Source organism: Leopardus geoffroyi, chromosome A1, assembly GCF_018350155.1.
Source record: "Leopardus geoffroyi isolate Oge1 chromosome A1, O.geoffroyi_Oge1_pat1.0, whole genome shotgun sequence".
Classification (NCBI taxonomy): Eukaryota; Metazoa; Chordata; class Mammalia; order Carnivora; family Felidae; genus Leopardus; species Leopardus geoffroyi.
Genome location: NC_059326.1, coordinates 22,624,993 through 22,643,207, shown reverse-complemented (window position 1 = coordinate 22,643,207; position 18,215 = coordinate 22,624,993). Strand labels below are relative to the sequence as shown.

General features: G+C 36.7%; 1 protein-coding gene across 4 annotated transcripts in view; it reads left to right on the top strand.

The window, feature by feature from the left end:
• Positions 1 to 17,890, top strand: part of CYSLTR2 (cysteinyl leukotriene receptor 2) — a 43,238-nt gene extending 25,348 nt beyond the window's left edge. For 2 of the 4 annotated variants that reach the window (XM_045475917.1, XM_045475908.1), the window contains 2 exons: positions 7,807 to 8,008; positions 14,326 to 17,890. In XM_045475917.1, the coding sequence (XP_045331873.1) occupies positions 14,375 to 15,364 (990 nt within the window). In that variant the 5' untranslated portion in view covers positions 7,807 to 8,008; positions 14,326 to 14,374 and the 3' untranslated portion in view covers positions 15,365 to 17,890. The remainder of the gene's footprint in view (positions 1 to 7,806; positions 8,009 to 14,325) is intronic. The other 2 variants (XM_045475900.1, XM_045475890.1) reach the window with 1 other exon arrangement.
• The last annotated feature ends 325 nt before the right edge of the window (positions 17,891 to 18,215 follow it).

The window sequence follows — 18,215 nt, the reverse complement described above, 5'->3', positions numbered from 1 at the left end:
ATCCTAGCTAATGGCCTCACCATTCTCCCTATAACCCGAGCTAGAAACCTCAGACTTGCTGTTGAGATGGATCAAAAGCAGAGAGCCATTATCCGTGTAATCATAACTAAGCTCCTACCATCTCTCAGAAATAAGATGTGGCCCTCAGCTCTGCGTATAAGAAATCTCATCTTGTCAAGAAATCAATTCACACAAGCCAAACTCACAGAGAATTCATTTTTAACCCAGAATTCTGGTTATTCTGGTTTGCACATTTATAATGGGGGGACTATACTTTCCCTTTATTGTAATCTTCCAGTTCACCATTCAAAGTCCATCCTTTCAGAGAGGACTGATGAAGCAGATGGTTTATTAGAAGGTTCCCTGGTAAGAATAGACTGAAAGCAAAGGAGTGAAGTGGAATCAAGAGATTTTCATCATAAACAGAATAATCTAAAGGTTATCAGTATTTCTGTACAGAATGCCTTTCTTGCAAATACCAACAGGATCTACTTTTTATACTTCAAATGAATTTGAGAACTGAGGTCACCAACTCATCCTCATGGTCAGTGGGATGACAGATGTTGAAGCTAGGTCATTCCTACATTCATTCATGACAGTAAAGCAGCTGGGGAGCACTTACCCAGTGCCAACTACTCTATGAAGCTCTCTCTCTCTCTTTCTCTCTCTCGCTCTCTCTCTAATTTAATGTTTACAACAACCCCATGAAATTGATGTTATATATCCTTGTTGTGAGTTGAATTATGCCCCCCAAAATATATCCAAGTACTAACCCCAGGTACCTGTGAATGTGACCTTATTTGGAAATAGGATCTTTGTAGATGTAATTAGTTAAGATGAGGTCCTACTGGATTAAGATGGGCCCTAAGCAAATAACTTGTTCTTGTAAAAAGGTCATTCCTCCCTTCCTCCCTCCCTCCTTCTTTCTTCCCTCCTTCCTTCCTTTCTTTCCTTTTCTTTCTTTCTTTCTTTCTTTCTTTCTTTCTTTCTTTCTTTCTTTCTTTTCTTTCTTTTCTTTCTTTCTTTCTTTTCTTTTTTCAGAGCCCCATAGAGCCTTTAATTCCATTATGAATCTCCAAAAGAGGAATACTAGAGCTTGCAGTGTTTCTCTAACTGATTTAAACATGGAAGCCTTGTCTTTTACAGAACATCTCATGGAATTCATATTCTGTGGAAGATATTTTGGGAAGTGCTGAATTAAAGAAAAAAGGTTTTTGTTTTTTGAAATCATTTATGTGATTTCTGAGTTACACTTTCATGTAAGTGTCTGAAGGAGAATTGAAAAACATCCTTGCTGCTTCAGAAATATATTTACAAACCATCTCTTTGGATATGTTAATTTAACTAATATTTTGCCATACCCGTAGATCATTATGTGGATTCTCAGAGTCAGTGTCTTCTAGTCAAAGGCAATTGGGAACACACCTACAGTTGAACAAAATTGGGTTTATTGACTTGTTGTGTTAAAGGAGAATGCACATAAAGGGAAACTGGGGAATCTCAGAAAGAAGATGTTAGGAATTATAATAGGATTTATGCTTGCATCAGATAATTTGGGAGTAAGATTCAAGGAAGCAGACTTTGTAGGAACAAAAATGGTTATTAGTTCTTATAACAGACTCTGAAAAACAGAAACCCATACCATCATACTCAGACAGTGAAAACATGTCCCCCCTACCCAAATCCAGCTGTTCTTTTCTAGACTTCCAGGAAGCTTCTCTCCACACACACCTCCAGTCATAGGTTGTTATGTAATATTTACAGGTGCAGTAATAAGTGTTTGTTTATTCTAGCATAAATTTCTCTTTGGCTAGTTAGGAAGAAATTAAGGACTATGTTATTATCTGTGACAACTCTGCCTCATGAATTTACATTTAAACCTAGGATTTGTCAAAGATAAAGCAAAGCCAGACACTAAAGTAAGGACAGATTTTATACTGTTGCAGTAGAGAAAAGACTCCAACATGAACTGAACTCAACTTCAATTTTTACAGAGATGAGTGGATGTTTTTAAGGAAGAATGAAGGAATGGGGGGGGGGGTGGTAAACAGGAGCTCAGCAGAGTCAGGGAGGTAAAAAAATTGCAAATAGTGGAAACTGCATCTGGATCTGCTAACTGACACTTATGAAGTTTAGGATTCTACCCTCCCACAGAGCCTGGGGGCCAGGAGCCCTATCTTCAGGTTGGCTGGAACAAATAGTAAATTCTTTTGACATCCTTGAGTTTTTTCAGGCTCTATAATAAGGGAAGGTTATGGTCATCCTAGAGATATGACCCTGAGCTGTTAAAAAAAAAAAAAAACTGTTAGTCCTTTATTCAAGTCCTTACAGACCAAGGTAGAAGCCCAGTCAGGAAGAGGGCTCAGAGGAGCCTGGCTAGAGTTTGATCAAGGAGAGAGTTTTTGTCAGCTTCCAGAGAAGAAGTTGGACCCTTTAAGATTTTTGCCAAGGTCAGAGATAAGTTATGAGTAATTCTTTCCAGTTAGATTATTCCAACTCTGGTAGTTGTTGCTTGCACAGTATGCATGCCGGGGACTTAGTAATCTTTCCTGACAGTTCTCTCGTAAGCCTGTGCCTGCCTCTTTCAGATGTCTCTGTGTATTCTTTTTAGGGAAACATGATTCCCAGAGGGGTGGTAGTTTTAAACATCTGATGTTCTCTAACGATGATCTTGAATACATAGGGCAGTGTGTGGCAGGTGGGTGTAAGCCTGATGTCCACATAAGAAGTAACCTGGTGGTACTGGGAATTTAAGAATCATTTATCATAACAGGAATGAGCCTTTTTCTTTATTTGAGCATCTGTGGTGGAAAGTCACTTGAGGTGGACAGATTCTCCTTCAGTGGAGTCAAACAGGTCCTGCACAGCAAGCTGGAAGGTTGTGAAAGAAAATAAAGTAGCAATTTCTATCCAAGTTAGACCAAATCTTTGTTCTTACTCCCAAAGTGTCAGCTTTTGCTGATAGGGTTGTAAGGAATTCAGCAGAAGCATTTTGTTGATATGGGGCCAATGTACAATTTAATAAGCCTGAAATTGGGGGTTAATTATGCAAGGGAAATTTAAATATCAGAAGGGATATATAGAAGAAAATTTACCTCTTGAAGTGGTTTTTGTTTTTTGTTTTTTGTTTGCTTGGTTTTTTTTTTTATTTTTTAAGCTTATTTATTTATTTTGAGAAAGAGAAAGTGCACATCACAAGAGCTCGCATTAGCCAAGGAGAGACAGAGAGAGGGGGAGGAGAGAGAGAGAGAGAGAGAGAGAGAGAGAGAGAGAGAGAGAGAATCCCAAGCAGGCTCTCCACTGTCAACACAGACACTGATGTGGGACTCCATCTCACGAACTGTGAGATCATGACCTGAGCCAAGACCAAGAGTCAGAAGCCTAATGGACTGAACCACCCAGCCACCCATTTGCTAGTTTTTAGTTGTTAAATTTTGTCAGTAATCAGTTAAATTCAGAACAGTGGCTATGGCCTAAGAAAAAACAACCCAGAGAATTTTGTTTTCTCTTAAGTGGCAAAGACTATAATAGGTCAAAGGATGAAGATAAGGAAGATTACATTAGTTAATATGGTAAAAGTACAATGATGAACAAGATGACTAGTAAAGGGAAAGAAGAGGGTGCTAAAGAATTAGAAAATTTTGTTCTGTCTTGTGTGAAAGCCATCTGCTTCTGCAGTCAGTATTTGTTTCACTGCTTTGGGCAGAAGTTTCCCACTTCTGTAAATCAACAACTTCTGGAGAATTTCTAAAAATCTTCAGTTTGAGGTCTTTCAAAGGAATGGACTTCCAGCAGTTGGGGGGGGAGTTCTGAATGTCTTTTTACTTGGGAGACATGAGTCCAAAAATTAAAATATTGGAATGTTAATACAATGTCAGTTGTTAAAGATAACAATAGGATATTTTCCATCTGGGATCAAGAAAAGTTTTTCTCTGAGGTCTTTTCCAGAAGACCAAATATCTAGGTTTCTGATCAGAGACTGCTTTGGAGAATACTTTGGAAATGCAGCTTTCCTATAGTCATCACATTAGATGGCAATAGGATAGGATCAAAGATTGGAAGTAATTCCCAAATGCTCTAGGCAGCTTGTTATATACTCAGGAGGAGATACTTTGTTGGTTCTAGAGGGGACTGATCTCATTGTCTGCAATCAAGGCCAATGGAAATACTTCAACCATTAGAAGTTTGAGGATTTTAGAATTCCATTAGTTGTTACTTTCCCTGTTGTCCGTGGATAAGGAGTATTGTTTCTAAGTAAAGGGTAAAGCTTTACAGTTCTTTGATGACTATGTCAGTGAAATGTGTGTCTCTTACTGAAGAGACAGGTTGGGATTCCCAAATTAAGCAATTTTTTTTTTTCTACCATACAGCCAGAGCTCTCTAGCAAAGAAAAGCCTTAACACACTCTGAGAATAAACAATAACCAGAACACATTCACAGATCTTCTGGGGATGTTCAAAGGAGCCTTGGGGCTGTTGTTGTCCATGTTCTACCTTTACAGACTTGCTAGAATTGTCTTGATGGCAGGTAGGGCACGCATTAGAATGTCCTTAGCAATAGCCTTCAAATTCCCTGCCAGTGTTGGTTCAGTATCATTGCCAGTTTATCTCTGCCATTGTAGGTAAATCATGAAACTCTACTAAACTCTACTTTTATTATGGCTTTCTCTTTGGGTAAGAGCAAGACATCTCAAGGTTCTTTGATTCATTGTCTACTTTATAGGGAGTCTTGTAGTGTCAGGAAATCTCTATTTCTAAACTATTTTGAATTCATGGATGGATCCAAAATCATATTCCATGTATAAGTATAAATATTGGTTCTTTTATCCTTTTGTCAGCAAGTCTGAGTAAAGGCAATTAATTTAGTCATCTGAATTGATTTTATTTCAAGATAAAACTCATATTTCAAGGGTAAATTCAAGCATAGCCTGCTTGGAAATTTTAGTTTTTCTTCCAAAGTAGGAACCAGCCAACAAACAAAATTAAATCAGGGATATCCAAGGGAGAATCTAAAAGGTCCATGCAAAGTATGGATACCTCCATTACTGAGGTAACCCATCATGGGCTTTTTTTTAATAGATGAGGAAAGGAGGGTAGCTAGTTTAGTGTTAAAGCAACAGATGATGATGTTTTAAGGGAAACCAGCAAAATTATATAGGAAGTTATGTGATTGGCTGAGAAGTCCCAGGTTATTTCTATCAATAGGAGAGTCTGTATAACAGGAAAGCTATTTCTTTTAAGTAATCTCTACACCTAATGTGGGGCTTGAACTCATGACCCAGAGATCAAGAGTCACATATTCTTCTGACTGAGTCAGCCAGACACCACCGACAGGGAGACTGTTAAAAGTTTAGTGGAGACCATAGAACTAAGTTGACTAAGTGGATGTAAAGCCTCTATAAGCCTGCTGGAGTTGCTATCAGTCTTAAACAAGATGGCTTAATGAGATCTAATGAAAGACTGAAATCAACAGTTGGTCTCTGATGATTCCCATGTGATTGACTCAGAAAGTCTAGTGCTTATTGAGATTTGTCATGCCAAAAAAGGAAAAAGTGTTTGTGAGCCTAGAACCCTGGAAAAAATCTTTTTATACTCAGCTATAGAAATCTTTGTATTTAAACATAAGCATGCTTCTTTTAACTTAAAAAGTATGCAATCCCTCAAAGATATTTATATTAGCATATTTTACCTAAGTGTAATTAACTTAGGGACTTCAACCTTTTTTATGGTAATTTATGAGCTTTTTTATTACTAAGTTTGGTTAATAAATACACTTTTATAATAGCTTTATATTAATCAAAATTCAAAGGATTTTTAGAAACCTAATTATTCTCAAATTTTCTTTCTTTCATAGGATGAAAGAACAAATCTTGTGTTACCCCTTGGCCATTTTAGTAAAACCCAAAGATGGTTTAGGCACAAATGGCATATTAATAGCTTTATCCTAAATTGGGGGCCTGGATTTGGGAAAGAATCAGGAATAATTGTTTGATGAGAGAAGATATAACTCAGAGTCAAGAAATAACTATAGGCAACATTATAAAAATACTCAACAATAATTATTAGAAACTTTATTTTGAAAGCAAGGAATCTTTTTAAAAATGATTTAAAATTATATCAGAAGCACTGAAATTTAACAGAATATTTTATTTACAAAAATCTTTATTAATGAGTATAAAATAACCTAATTATTTTATATTAAAAAGACTAATTCTAATATTACTTTTTTGTACATTATTCCTAAAACAATCTATAACAAAGGATTTATTAATATGCCCTCATATGTATGCATTTAGGCATTCACAAATGTATAAATACACAAATAGTAATGAATTTAAAGTATTGAACTATAGCTTTAAAATTAAATCTATTGAGGGGCGCCTGGGTGGCACAGTCGGTTAAGCGTCCGATTTCAGCCTGGTCACAATCTCGCGGTCCCTGGTCACGATCTCACGGTCCCTGAGTTCAAGCCCTGCGTCGGGCTCTGGGCTGATGGCTCAGAGCCTGGAGCCTGTTTCCGATTCTGTGTCTCCCTCTCTCTCTGCCCCTCCCCCGTTCATGCTCTGTCTCTCTCTGTCCCAAAAATAAATAAACGTTGAAAAAAAAATTTTTTTTAATTAAACCTATTGAATAAAACAAAGGGTGTATCAAATTAAATTTACCCTCTGAATAAACTATTTTAGTTTTCTTAATAAACAAACAGAAAATCATATCATTATCTTCTATGCATATTTGTATTTCTCTGTATTAACTATTTATATTAATTATCATCTTTAACCAAAATAATCAATCTTCTTTTTCATTAAGCATAAGAAAATTTAGAGGAGAGAAAATAAAGAATAATTCAGGTATATTTCTATCTACTAGCATTTATGTCATGCAATTTAAATAATTTTAAAGTATAATGTAATTAAAAAGTATAATTCAGGGGCGCCTGGGTGGCGCAGTCGGTTAAGCATCCGACTTCAGCCAGGTCACGATCTCGCGGTCCGTGAGTTCGAGCCCCTCGTCGGGCTCTGGGCTGATGGCTCAGAGCCTGGAGCCTGTTTCCGATTCTGTGTCTCCCTCTCTCTCTGCCCCTCCCCCGTTCATGCTCTGTCTCTCTCTGTCCCAAAAATAAATAAACGTTGAAAAAAAATTAAAAAAAAAAAAAAGTATAATTCAAAGGCATTTACAAATTTTGTTCATCTACTGCCCTTGTAAAAACTAAGGAAAAAATTACATGTAATGATCACTGTTTTGTATCTGTTCTTATTTAGAAACTGTTTAGGCATCTAAAGATTATTTATTAATTATTTGTCTAAGGTCCTAAAGTTAGTTAAGGATTTATAATTATAATTATAAATTATAATCATAATTTTAGGAAATTATAATTTTAGTTAAAATATTAAATTCTTATACTTTGTCCCAAAGTTAGAATGTCATAAAATTAAACCTTTAAAAAGGCATTCATTGTTATTGGTCATTTTAGTTAAATACAATTTTATATGTATAATTTTGAATTTTAAACAAGTTATGGAAGTAGTGGAATATTGCTTAATTCATAAACAATGCAGGAAATTCAGTTTAATCAAAAGAAATTTAATCCTGGCCTTGTACAAACCAAAATATTGTGCTGACACTAGTTTTTATATATTAAACTAATTTTTAAAGACTGAATCATGCTAAAAATGTTATCTTCTTTTAACTTGAGAAGTAATGCCCTTTCTTTTCTCACAAGTGTAATAACAAAGCTATTATGTAAATATACTTTTAGGGTCCACAAATGAAATACATCTTAATAACTTTGTCTTTTTTTACATTTCAGACATTTCACCTGTTTATCTGGACTATACATTCCTCAAATGTACACATAAAGAGTGAAGGACTCTTAATCAAGTAATCATTATTTCTTAAGAGAAGGAAAATGAGAAAGAGGAAATGAAAAACAAAAAGGAAGAGGGAACTCCTTTAGATGAATATGACATTAACACTAAAAAAAGACAATTATGTTCCCTCTGAGAAGAAAGGTTGTATATAGAAAAACAATTTTTGGGGACGCCTGGGTGGCTTGGTCGGTTAAGCGTCCGACTTCGGCTCAGGTCATGATCTCATGGTCCATGAGTTCGAGCCCCGCGTCGGGCTTTGTGCTGACAGCTCAGAGCCTGGAGCCTGTTTCAGATTCTGTGTCTCCCTCTCTCTCTGCCCTCCCCTGTTCATGCTCTGTCTCTCTCTGTCTCAAAAATAAATAAATGTTAAAAAAAAAAAAAAGAAAAAAAATTTTGGGGGGTGCCTGACTGTCTCAGTCGGAGGAGCATGCAACTCTTGACTTCAGGGTTGTGAGTTCAAGCCCCACACTGGGTGTAGAGATTACTTAAAAATAAAATCTAAAAAAAAAAAAACATATTTCAAAATATATACATGAAAAGGAATGACATCAAAATTGGCTTACATCCTTGCCAATTTTGTCAATGACTGATTTAAAAAAAACAAAAAACAAAAAACAAAAAAATCCAGCATTTATTAGTCCCCAACAGATGGAAGTAAAGGAAGGGGTATCACCAACATTAAATAAAAGAATCTTTCTTTTAGACAACTTCCTCTTGAAAGTTGCCTCACTTTTTGTTTCTAGAGTGCCTCTCAAGTAAACAATCTTGTTTATGTCAAAACTTCCCCAAAGCGGCCATTACAATTCTGAATTGTCCCTGGTGATATTGTGCCAGTTGCACGAGTGCTTTACAGGGAGGAAAAGCTGAAGGAAACCTCTTGGCCCTGGGAGATGTGCAGTTTGAAGTTGAGTGGGCCCCAGGAGACCTGCGGTGGTGTAAGGATGGTGCTTGTCTGCACTTCTGCCTCTGAAATTTGGGCAAAGGTCACCTGTCTCAAGTTAGGGCTGAATAAACAACAAAGCAGATCTCAGGGTCACAAAGATATGACAGAGGAAGTCATTCCAATTTTTGAAATGATGACCTTACACCAAGTTGATCCAAAGGACAAAATTTGTGCAAAGAATGCCAGTCCTTCTGAACACTCAGTCCCTGGGGCAGCTGGAAGATGGACTAGTGGGGTCTTTCCTTGTCTTTTCCTTATTAACTTTTCCTCTGAGGGGCAAACAACACTCAAGACAATAGACAGACTATACAATGGGTATTAGAAGTTTAGGAAACAATTGTCACAATTTACTACATTTACAAGTCTGATTGGTAACTAGAATGTCTTGGGGTTATCACTATTTTTTTTTTTTTTTTTTTTTTTTTTTTTTAGCCATTCTAATAGATGTGTAGTTCTATCCCATGGTAGTTATAGTTGGCATCTCCTTAATGGCTAATGCTATTGGACAAACTTTTATGTACCTATACGTCATCTACACACCTGAAATATCTCTTCATGTCTTTTGCCTATTTTCTAATCGGATTGTTTGTTTTGTTTGGTTGGTTTGGTTTTTACTGTTGAGTTTTGAGAGTTCTTTATATATTGTAGACACTGGTCCTTTGTCGAATCTGTGTTTTGCAAATATTGTCTCCTAGTCTGTAGCTTATCTTTTCATCCTCTTAACAGAACTTTTTGCAGTGCAAAAGTTTTCCATCTTGATGAATTCCAATTTATCAATTTTTCCTTTCATGGATCATGTTTTTGATGTTATGTCCAAGAACTCTGTCTAGCCTGAAATCCCAAAGATTTTATCATATGCTTTTTTTCCTAAAAAAGTTATAGTTTCACATTTTACTAATTTGGTCTATGATCCATTTTTGTTAATTTTTGTATAAGGTACGAGGTTTAAGTCATGGTTCGTTCTTTTGCCTATGGATGTCCACTTGCTCCAGCACTACAAAAATACCGTCTTTCTTCTGTTGAATCTGTTTTGCCCTTTGTCAAAAATTAGTTAAGCATATTTGTGTAACTCTTTTTTTAGGTACTCTGTTTTGTTCCACTAATTTATGTGTCTATCCCTTCAATATCACAGTCTTGAGCACTTCCAGTTCCTTTCCCTTTCCACATAAATTTTAGAATAATCTTATCTATTTCAACAACAAAAAAAGTATTGCATGAATTTTATTAGGAATTTCATTAATCCTATAAGCCAATTTGGGAAAGATTGACATCTTTATTCTGTTGAGCCTTCCAATTCATGAACATGGTGTGTGTCTCCATTTATTTCGAACTTTGATTTCTTTCATCAGCATCTTGTAGTTTTCAACATATAAATTCTGGAATGTCTTGTTAGATTTACACTTAAGTATTTCATTTTATTTTTGAATGATTGCAAATGGTACTGTATTTCTTATTCCAATGTGTTCATATGTTCATTGTTAGTATATAAAAATACAATTGATTTTTATGTGTTGTATCCTGTGACTTGGTTGAATTTACTTGTTACTTCTATGACTTTTTGGTGTAGATTCCTTGGGATTTTCTGTGTAAACAGTCATGTCATCTGCAAATGGGGAGTGTTTTCTTTCTTCCTTTCTGATCACTAAGATGTTGATTTCCTTTCTTGCCTTATTTCATTGGCTAGAATTTACAGCATTATGTTAAATAAGAGTAGTAAGAGTAGACATCCTTGCATTGGTCCCAATTTTAAGGAGAAGGCATGCAGTCTTTTACCCTTAACTATGTTAGCTATGAGCGGGGTTTTTTTGTTGATAATTATCAAGTTGAGGAAGTTCCCCTGTATGCCTCTGTTTCTAAGAGTTTTGATCAAGAGTGGGTATTGGATTTTGTTCATATGCTTTTTCTGCATTCATTGATATGATCACATGATTTTTCTCATTTAGCCTCTTAACATGAATTCCATTGACTGTTTTCTAAATATTGAACCAGGCTTGAATGCATGAAATAAACCATACTTGGTCATGATATATAATTCTTCTTGTAATATTGCTAAAATTTACTTGCTAATATTTTGCTAAGAGATTTTGTGTCTATATTCATAAGGAATATTGGTCTGTAGTCTTTTGTTTTATACTGTGTCTGGTTTTGATATCAAGGTAATACTAGCTTTGTAAAATAAACTGGGATATGTATCCTCCTCTTCTGTTTTCTGGAAGAGATTGCATGGAATTGGTGTTAATTCTTATTTAAATATGGTAGATTTGCTGGGGTGCCTGGGTGGCTTGGTCGGTTAAGCGTCCGACTTCGGCTCAGGTCATGATCTCACGGTCCATGCGTTCAAGCCCCGCGTCGGGCTCTGTGCTGACAGCTCAGAGCCTGGAGCCTGTTTCAGATTCTGTGTCTCCCTCTCTCTCTGCCCCTCCCCTGTTCATGCTCTGTCTCTCTCTGTCTCAAAAATAAATAAACGTTAAAAAAAAAATAAAAAAAAAATATGGTAGATTTGGGTGGAAGTCCAGGGATACCACCTGGACTTGGAGATTCCTTTTACAGCTTTAAATTAAGAATTTAATTTTCTCAGTAGTTAAATTTATCATTTTGTATTTGGTGAGTTGGGGTAGTTTTTTTTTTAAAGAAATTAATCCATTTCCTTTAGGTTATCAAATTTATTCTTGTAGAGGTAATCATGGTATTCCTTTATTATATTTTTGATGTATCTATCATGATGTTCCCTGTTTCACATTCTTGATAATGGTAATTTGTGTCTGCTCTATTTTTACTTTTGTCTGTCTTGCTAGAGGTTTGTCAATTGTATTGATCTTTCCAAATAACCAGTTCTTTCTTTCATCGATTCTCCTTGATTTTTGTTTTGTTTTCAATTTCCTTGATTTCTGCTTTTACCTTTATTACTTGCCCCCTTTTTCTTGATTTGGGTTTATCTCATTTAAAAAATTTTTAGTTTCTTGAGATGGGAGCTTAGATGATTGATTTAAAACTATTTTGTAATGTGTGCATTTAGTGTTTTACAGTTCTCTCTTAGCAATGCTTTTGATATACCCCACAAATTTTGATATGATACATTTTCATTTTTATTGAGTTCAATATATTATTTGGTTTCCCTTGAGACTTCCTCTTTGACCCATGGAATATTTAGAAGAGTGTTGTTTAGTGCCCAAGCATTTGGAGATTTTCCTATTATCTTTCTGCTGTTGATATCTAGTTTGATTCCATTGTAGTTATAGAGCACACTCTGTACGGTTTCAATTTTTTTTTAATCTGTTGAGGTTTTCTTTTTATGGCCCAGGATGTGGTTTATTTGGGTATATGTTTTGTGGGCACTTGAAAAGAATGTGTATTCTGCTTTGGTTGAATGGATTTTTTTATAAATGTCAATTTGTTCCTGTTGGTTGATGTTATATTTGAGTTTTTCTGTATTCTTGTCTAGCTGCTCTATCACTTACTGAGAGAGGGTTTTGAAATTACCAACTATACCTATGAACTTGTCAATTTCTCCTTTCAGTTCTATCAGTTTTTGCTTCACATAGTTTGTAACTGTTGTTAGGTGTATACACATTTAGAATTGATGTGTCTTTTTGGTAGATAAACTCTTTTATCATTATATATTGTCCCTTGCATAATTTTCCCTGTTCTTTTTTTTTTTAATTTTTTTTTCAACGTTTTTATTTATTTTTGGGACAGAGAGAGACAGAGCATGAACGGGGGAGGGGCAGAGAGAGAGGGAGACACAGAATCAGAAACAGGCTCCAGGCTCTGAGCCATCAGCCCAGAGCCTGACGCGGGGCTCGAACTCACAGACCGCGAGATCGTGACCTGGCTGAAGTCCCATGCTTAACTGACTGCGCCACCCAGGCGCCCCAATTTTCCCTGTTCTAAAGTTTACTTTATCTGGTCTTAAGAGCCACTCCTGATTTCCTTTCATTAATGTTTGCATGACATATATGTTTTTCACCCTTTTACTTTCAACATGTCAATACTGTGAATTTCTTATATACAGCATATAATTTATATATATATATATATATATATATATATATATATATATATATAGACAGATATAGATATATCGGTCTGTCAATCTATATTTTAATTGGTATATTTACACTATTTATATTTATTGTAATTATTTATTTTTTAGGGATAAGTGTGCCATTTTATTTTATTTTTCTATTTGTATTATCTATTTTCTTTTTCCTATCTTCTTGTTGGCTACTTGAACACTTTTAAGTATTCTGGTTTGATTTATCTCTAGTGTTTTGAGCTTATCTCTTTGTATAGCTTTTTAATGGCTGCTCTAGGTGTTACATTACATATACATCACTTACCACAGTCTATTGGCATCATCATGTTACCAACTCAAGTGAAGTGTGGAAATCTTACCTCCTTTGTATCCTTTTACCTTTCCCCATTTATAATATAGTTATAATTATCTTTAAAAATTCCCCTACATTAAAGCTCATCACACCAGACAATGTTTCAATCATCAAACATAACTTAGACTCAAAAAAGAGAAGAAAATCCTACTGTACTTACCCATATTTTTGCTTATCATGTTCTTACTTTCTGATGTTCCTAGGTTCCTTCTTTTACTGATTCCTTTCTGATATGAGAACTTCTTTTAGTCATTCTTTTAGGGTAGGTCTGCTGCCAACAAATTCTCTTAGTTTTCCATCATTTGAGAATGCCTTGTCTTCTCCTTTATATTTGAAGGATATTTTTGCTGGCTATAGAACTCTGAATTGTAGACTTTTCTTCCTCAACATATTGGCCAACCAGATCCAATAATACATTAAAAAAATTATTCACCATGACCAAGTGGGATTTATACCTGGGATGCAGGGCTGGTTCAGTATCCACAAAACAATCAATGTGATTTATCACATCAATAAAAAAAGGACAAGAACCACATGATCCTCTCAATAGATGCAAAGAAAGCATTTGACAAAATTCAGCATCCTTTCTCGATAAAAACCCTTAAGAAAGTAGGGATAGAGGGACCATACCTTGAGATCATAAAAGCCATATATGAAAGGCCCCACGCCAATATCATCAATGGGGAAAAACTGAGAGCCTTCTCCCTAAAGTCAGGAACAAGATAGGGATGTCCACTCTTGCCACTGTTATTCAACATAGTAGAATGTTGGTAGACTTCTCTTTCAGCACTTGAAAATGTTGTGCCACTTCCTTTTGTCTTCCATACATTTTGTTGAGACATCTGCTGTCTGGTAGATTTGGACTGCAGTATGAACATAAGCACTGGACCAAAGGTCTCCCAAGTTTGAGGCTTCTGCTTCAACAAAGTAAATGAATGTTTATTTTGTATTCTAGAAATGTATCATGAAATATAATGGAGCATATGGTAAAAACTTTGCTGATATTTTTGACTCAAGTTTCAAAGAAAAGCTAGTATTTCTCCCTGTTTCATTAAAACCTGGAAAGATGTAAGTAGTGAGCAGGAAGTAACTTTTTGTGTCTGTGTTTTTTTTTTTTTTAAATCCAGCGTGGAGAGAAAACTTATGCCCTTGCCTCTATACATCTCCACATCATAAATGGAACCCAGTGGCACCTTCAGCAGTAATGACAGCAACACGGACTGTTCAATCGAAAACTTCAAAAGGGATTTTTACCCCATCGTGTACCTGATAATATTTGTCTGGGGAACCTTGGGAAATGGATTTTCCATATATGTTTTCCTGCAGCCTTATAAGAAGCCCACGTCTGTGAATGTTTTCATGCTAAACCTGGCCATTTCAGATTTTTTGTTCACAAGTACACTGCCCTTCAGAGTTGACTATTACATCAGAGGCTCCAATTGGATATTTGGGGACCTGAGCTGCAGGATTATGTCTTATTCTATGTATGTCAACATGTACAGCAGCATTTATTTCCTGACTGTGCTGAGCATTGTGCGTTTTCTGGCAACTGTTCATCCCTTCCGGCTCCTCCATGTGGCTAGTATCAGGAGTGCCTGGATTCTGTGTGTGGTCATATGGGTCCTTATCATGGCTTCCTCAGTAGTGCTTCTGAACAATGGCTCTGAGCAGAATGGCAATATCACATTATGCTTAGAGTTGAATATGAATAAAATTGTTAAACTGAAGACGATGAACTACATTGCCTTGGTGATAGGCTTCATGCTACCATTCTGCTTGCTCAGCATCTGTTATCTGCTAATCATTCGAGTCCTGTTAAAGGTAAAGGTCCCAGAATCTGGGCTGCGGGTTTCTCACAAGAAAGCACTTATCACCATCATCATTGCCTTGATCATCTTCCTTCTGTGTTTCCTGCCTTATCACATACTGAGAACCCTCCACCTGGTCACGTGGAAAGTGGATAAATGCGAAGATAATCTTCAGAAAGCTGTGGTCATCACACTGACCTTGGCAGCAACCAATAGCTGCCTCAATCCTTTGCTCTATTATTTTGCTGGGGAAAATTTTAAGGACAGACTAAGGTCTGCACTCAGAAAAGATCACCCATGGAAGACAAAGTGCAGCATTCCTGTCTGCAAGTGGTTGAAAGAGGAAACACAAGTTTAAGGGGTTATTAAATGAGGCCTGTTCTTGTGTACTTGTGTCCACCTTCATTCACACATAGTCCCAGTCACATGACCATGTATTTACATTATTTCCAACAAAGATCAATTCCTAACATTTAATTGACCATGACTTCTGTTAATAAGTCCTACTTCAAACATTTTATTAGGTGTGTTTTCAGTAGTTGAGTCTAAATGAGAATGTAGCAGGCAAAATCTCTACTAGTCTTGCAACCTAAATGTTAGACTGGGAAAAAATGCTGAGCACACTGGGTGCTTATTTTCTTCAGATTCTGTACCAGATCTCTGTTCTACCAGCCAATCTAAATTAACTTTAAGACAACTTCAACTTCCCCAGCTTCTCCAGCTCCTCTTCCATCTTCAGTCCCCTAAGATATAGCCAGGTTCCAGAGCTAAAGGAGATTCCAGAGCAGATAAGAAAAGTATCCTAAGGAATCAGTGAAAAGACTTTGTGAAGAAGGCTGCCCTTTAACAAGGCAGTCAGGGTCCCAAAAAAGAACGGTGAGAGAAAAAGGGAGAGAAGGACTAGGGCAAGAAAGAGCTGGTTAGAAGTAGGGAGAAAGACAAATTTTATTTTGCACTGGGAGAGAGGCTCTAGCACACTGAAGGCAAGAAGGTTCTCTTTGTCTCTCTCGCCAGGGGGCTAGAAAGGATAAGAAGACTAGGAGGAGGAACTGGGGCATTACCCTAGGGGGGTGGAGGGATTATGTATGAAATAGCAGAATAGAGGGGGTCAATATTACTCTTAGGATTTGGGTTTGGACTGCACTGCAGTTCTCAGTCCTGCTCATTAATCCATTTGGATGGGAGCCAGAATGGAGGAGGTTGCTTTAAGGGTTTGGTTGGGCACTGAAAGAGAGAGTGGGGTAGAGGGTAAGTTGTAAAGGTGGTTGTACCCCTGAAATTCTATTAATATCTTGGCAGAACATGCGTAGGGTGGCTTTCCTTTTGAGGGAGTATAGAAAAGAACTGGATAGTGGGAAGGGATCCTTTCTGTCCACTGAAAAAAGCTAGGGAGACTACCAACTACTACCTCCCTGAACATTGTACCACCAACAATTAAATGCCCTCTCCACGCTGGGCAGACTTGTGCCAGGCACTTGACATTCAGGAACCCCGTTTAACCCTCACACTAAAGCCATTCACTCTATGAATGAAGAAATGGAAGCTCAGAGAAATTAAGAAACTTGTTCAAGTTCACACAGCTTGTAAGAGTTTAAAAAATCTCCATGCAGAAGGGTTGGCCAGGTGCTTACTTTACCGCTCTTCCTACAAATCTTCAGGCAAATTGGTTGAAAATCTGAATAAGAGTTCCCTCCCCCCACCAGGCACCTACCCCTCCTCACTGTCATGAGATTTTCTCTTTAGAGTTGTTGATCCCAGGCAGAGTAGAGTGTGGGAGGAAGGTAGTGTTCTAAAGTCAGGGAAGAAGTGAATGTTTTCATTGTAAACAAGAGTCCCAGAACCTTTCCCTTACTCCTCTGTCTGGATGCTGACAGAATATCCTGTTAAAACAATAGACGAGAATTCACCTATGGGGAAATGCAAGAAAAAGACTAACAGATACAGACTGTTGAGGATTCCCCAACATAAAAGCCAGCATCTTCCTTATTACCTACCTGACAGGGAAGCCCACACTGCAACTAATCTATTCAGAGAGCATCTAGTCAACCTGTTAGAGCCTCATTATTAATTATGAATAGTCAATGACCACTACACATGGGCAGGGGGGAAAGGTCCAAACATAAAAAATACCAACAAACAAATCAGGATAGAGACATTTTCAATATGAAAGGTCTCAACACTTTTATTACCCATGTACTTTTTATCAGAAACCTACTGTGAGGATGTGCTCCTCCAAAATAAGTGATTAAGCCAAGATAGAGGAAAACATGACATCTAGGACACAAGGAATCCAGTACAGGGGAAAGGTGAACAACACAGGATGTTGGTGGTAGCAGAAAAACAAGAAACTAACTGATGTGAACAATCAATTTGGAGAGATTTATATTTTTCTTGAAGAAGTTGGGATGAACTAGTGAAAGTACATAGAAAAGTAAGCAAGGGAAAAGACACTGTGATCATTGAATGCTAGCAAAAAGAAACTGTTGTTTAAGAAAGGAAACATAATCATAGTACACTACATGGCTCAGCTGTGACTAATGTTTACACAATATAATGTAAGTAACAAAATGCTGTGATATAACTTTTTTTGGGAAATGAGAGGAGAGGATATGTATGTGGGGGAGGGGTGTAAGAAATCTAGGTCCCCATCTTCAATCACAGAAAATGCACAATAACTAAAGCTAAAGAATGATAAAAGCTGTATAAAAATGTTATTTAGCAATAGGGGCTACAGCCCAGAAGAAACAATGAAAAGAATGGACAAGGTTGGCCTCTGGGGATTTTGGAGTGGGAAAAAGGGTGGTGATTTCTCTTTCCCTTTTAAGAACTAATCATCTAACTTGTAAATATGTATTGCTGAAATAAAAATTAAGTTAAAATTAAATTTAAAAATTTAAATTAATTCTTTGGGTTTTGTTGGTTTGTTGGTTTGTTTGTTTTTTAAAAAAAAAGACAGGGGCACCTGGGTAATTCAGTCAGTTGAGCGGTGACTTTGGCTCAGGTCATGATCTCAAGATTCATGGGTTCGAGCCCCACATCTGGCTCTGTGCTGACAGCATGGAGCCTCCTTGGAATTCTCTCTCTCCCCCTCTGTCTTTGCCCCTTCCCTGCTTGAGCTCTCTCTCTCTCTCTCTCAAAAATAAACATTAAAAAAATTGAAAAGTATATATTAAAAAAGAAACAAGACAGAAAAGAAAGGCCACCAGAAA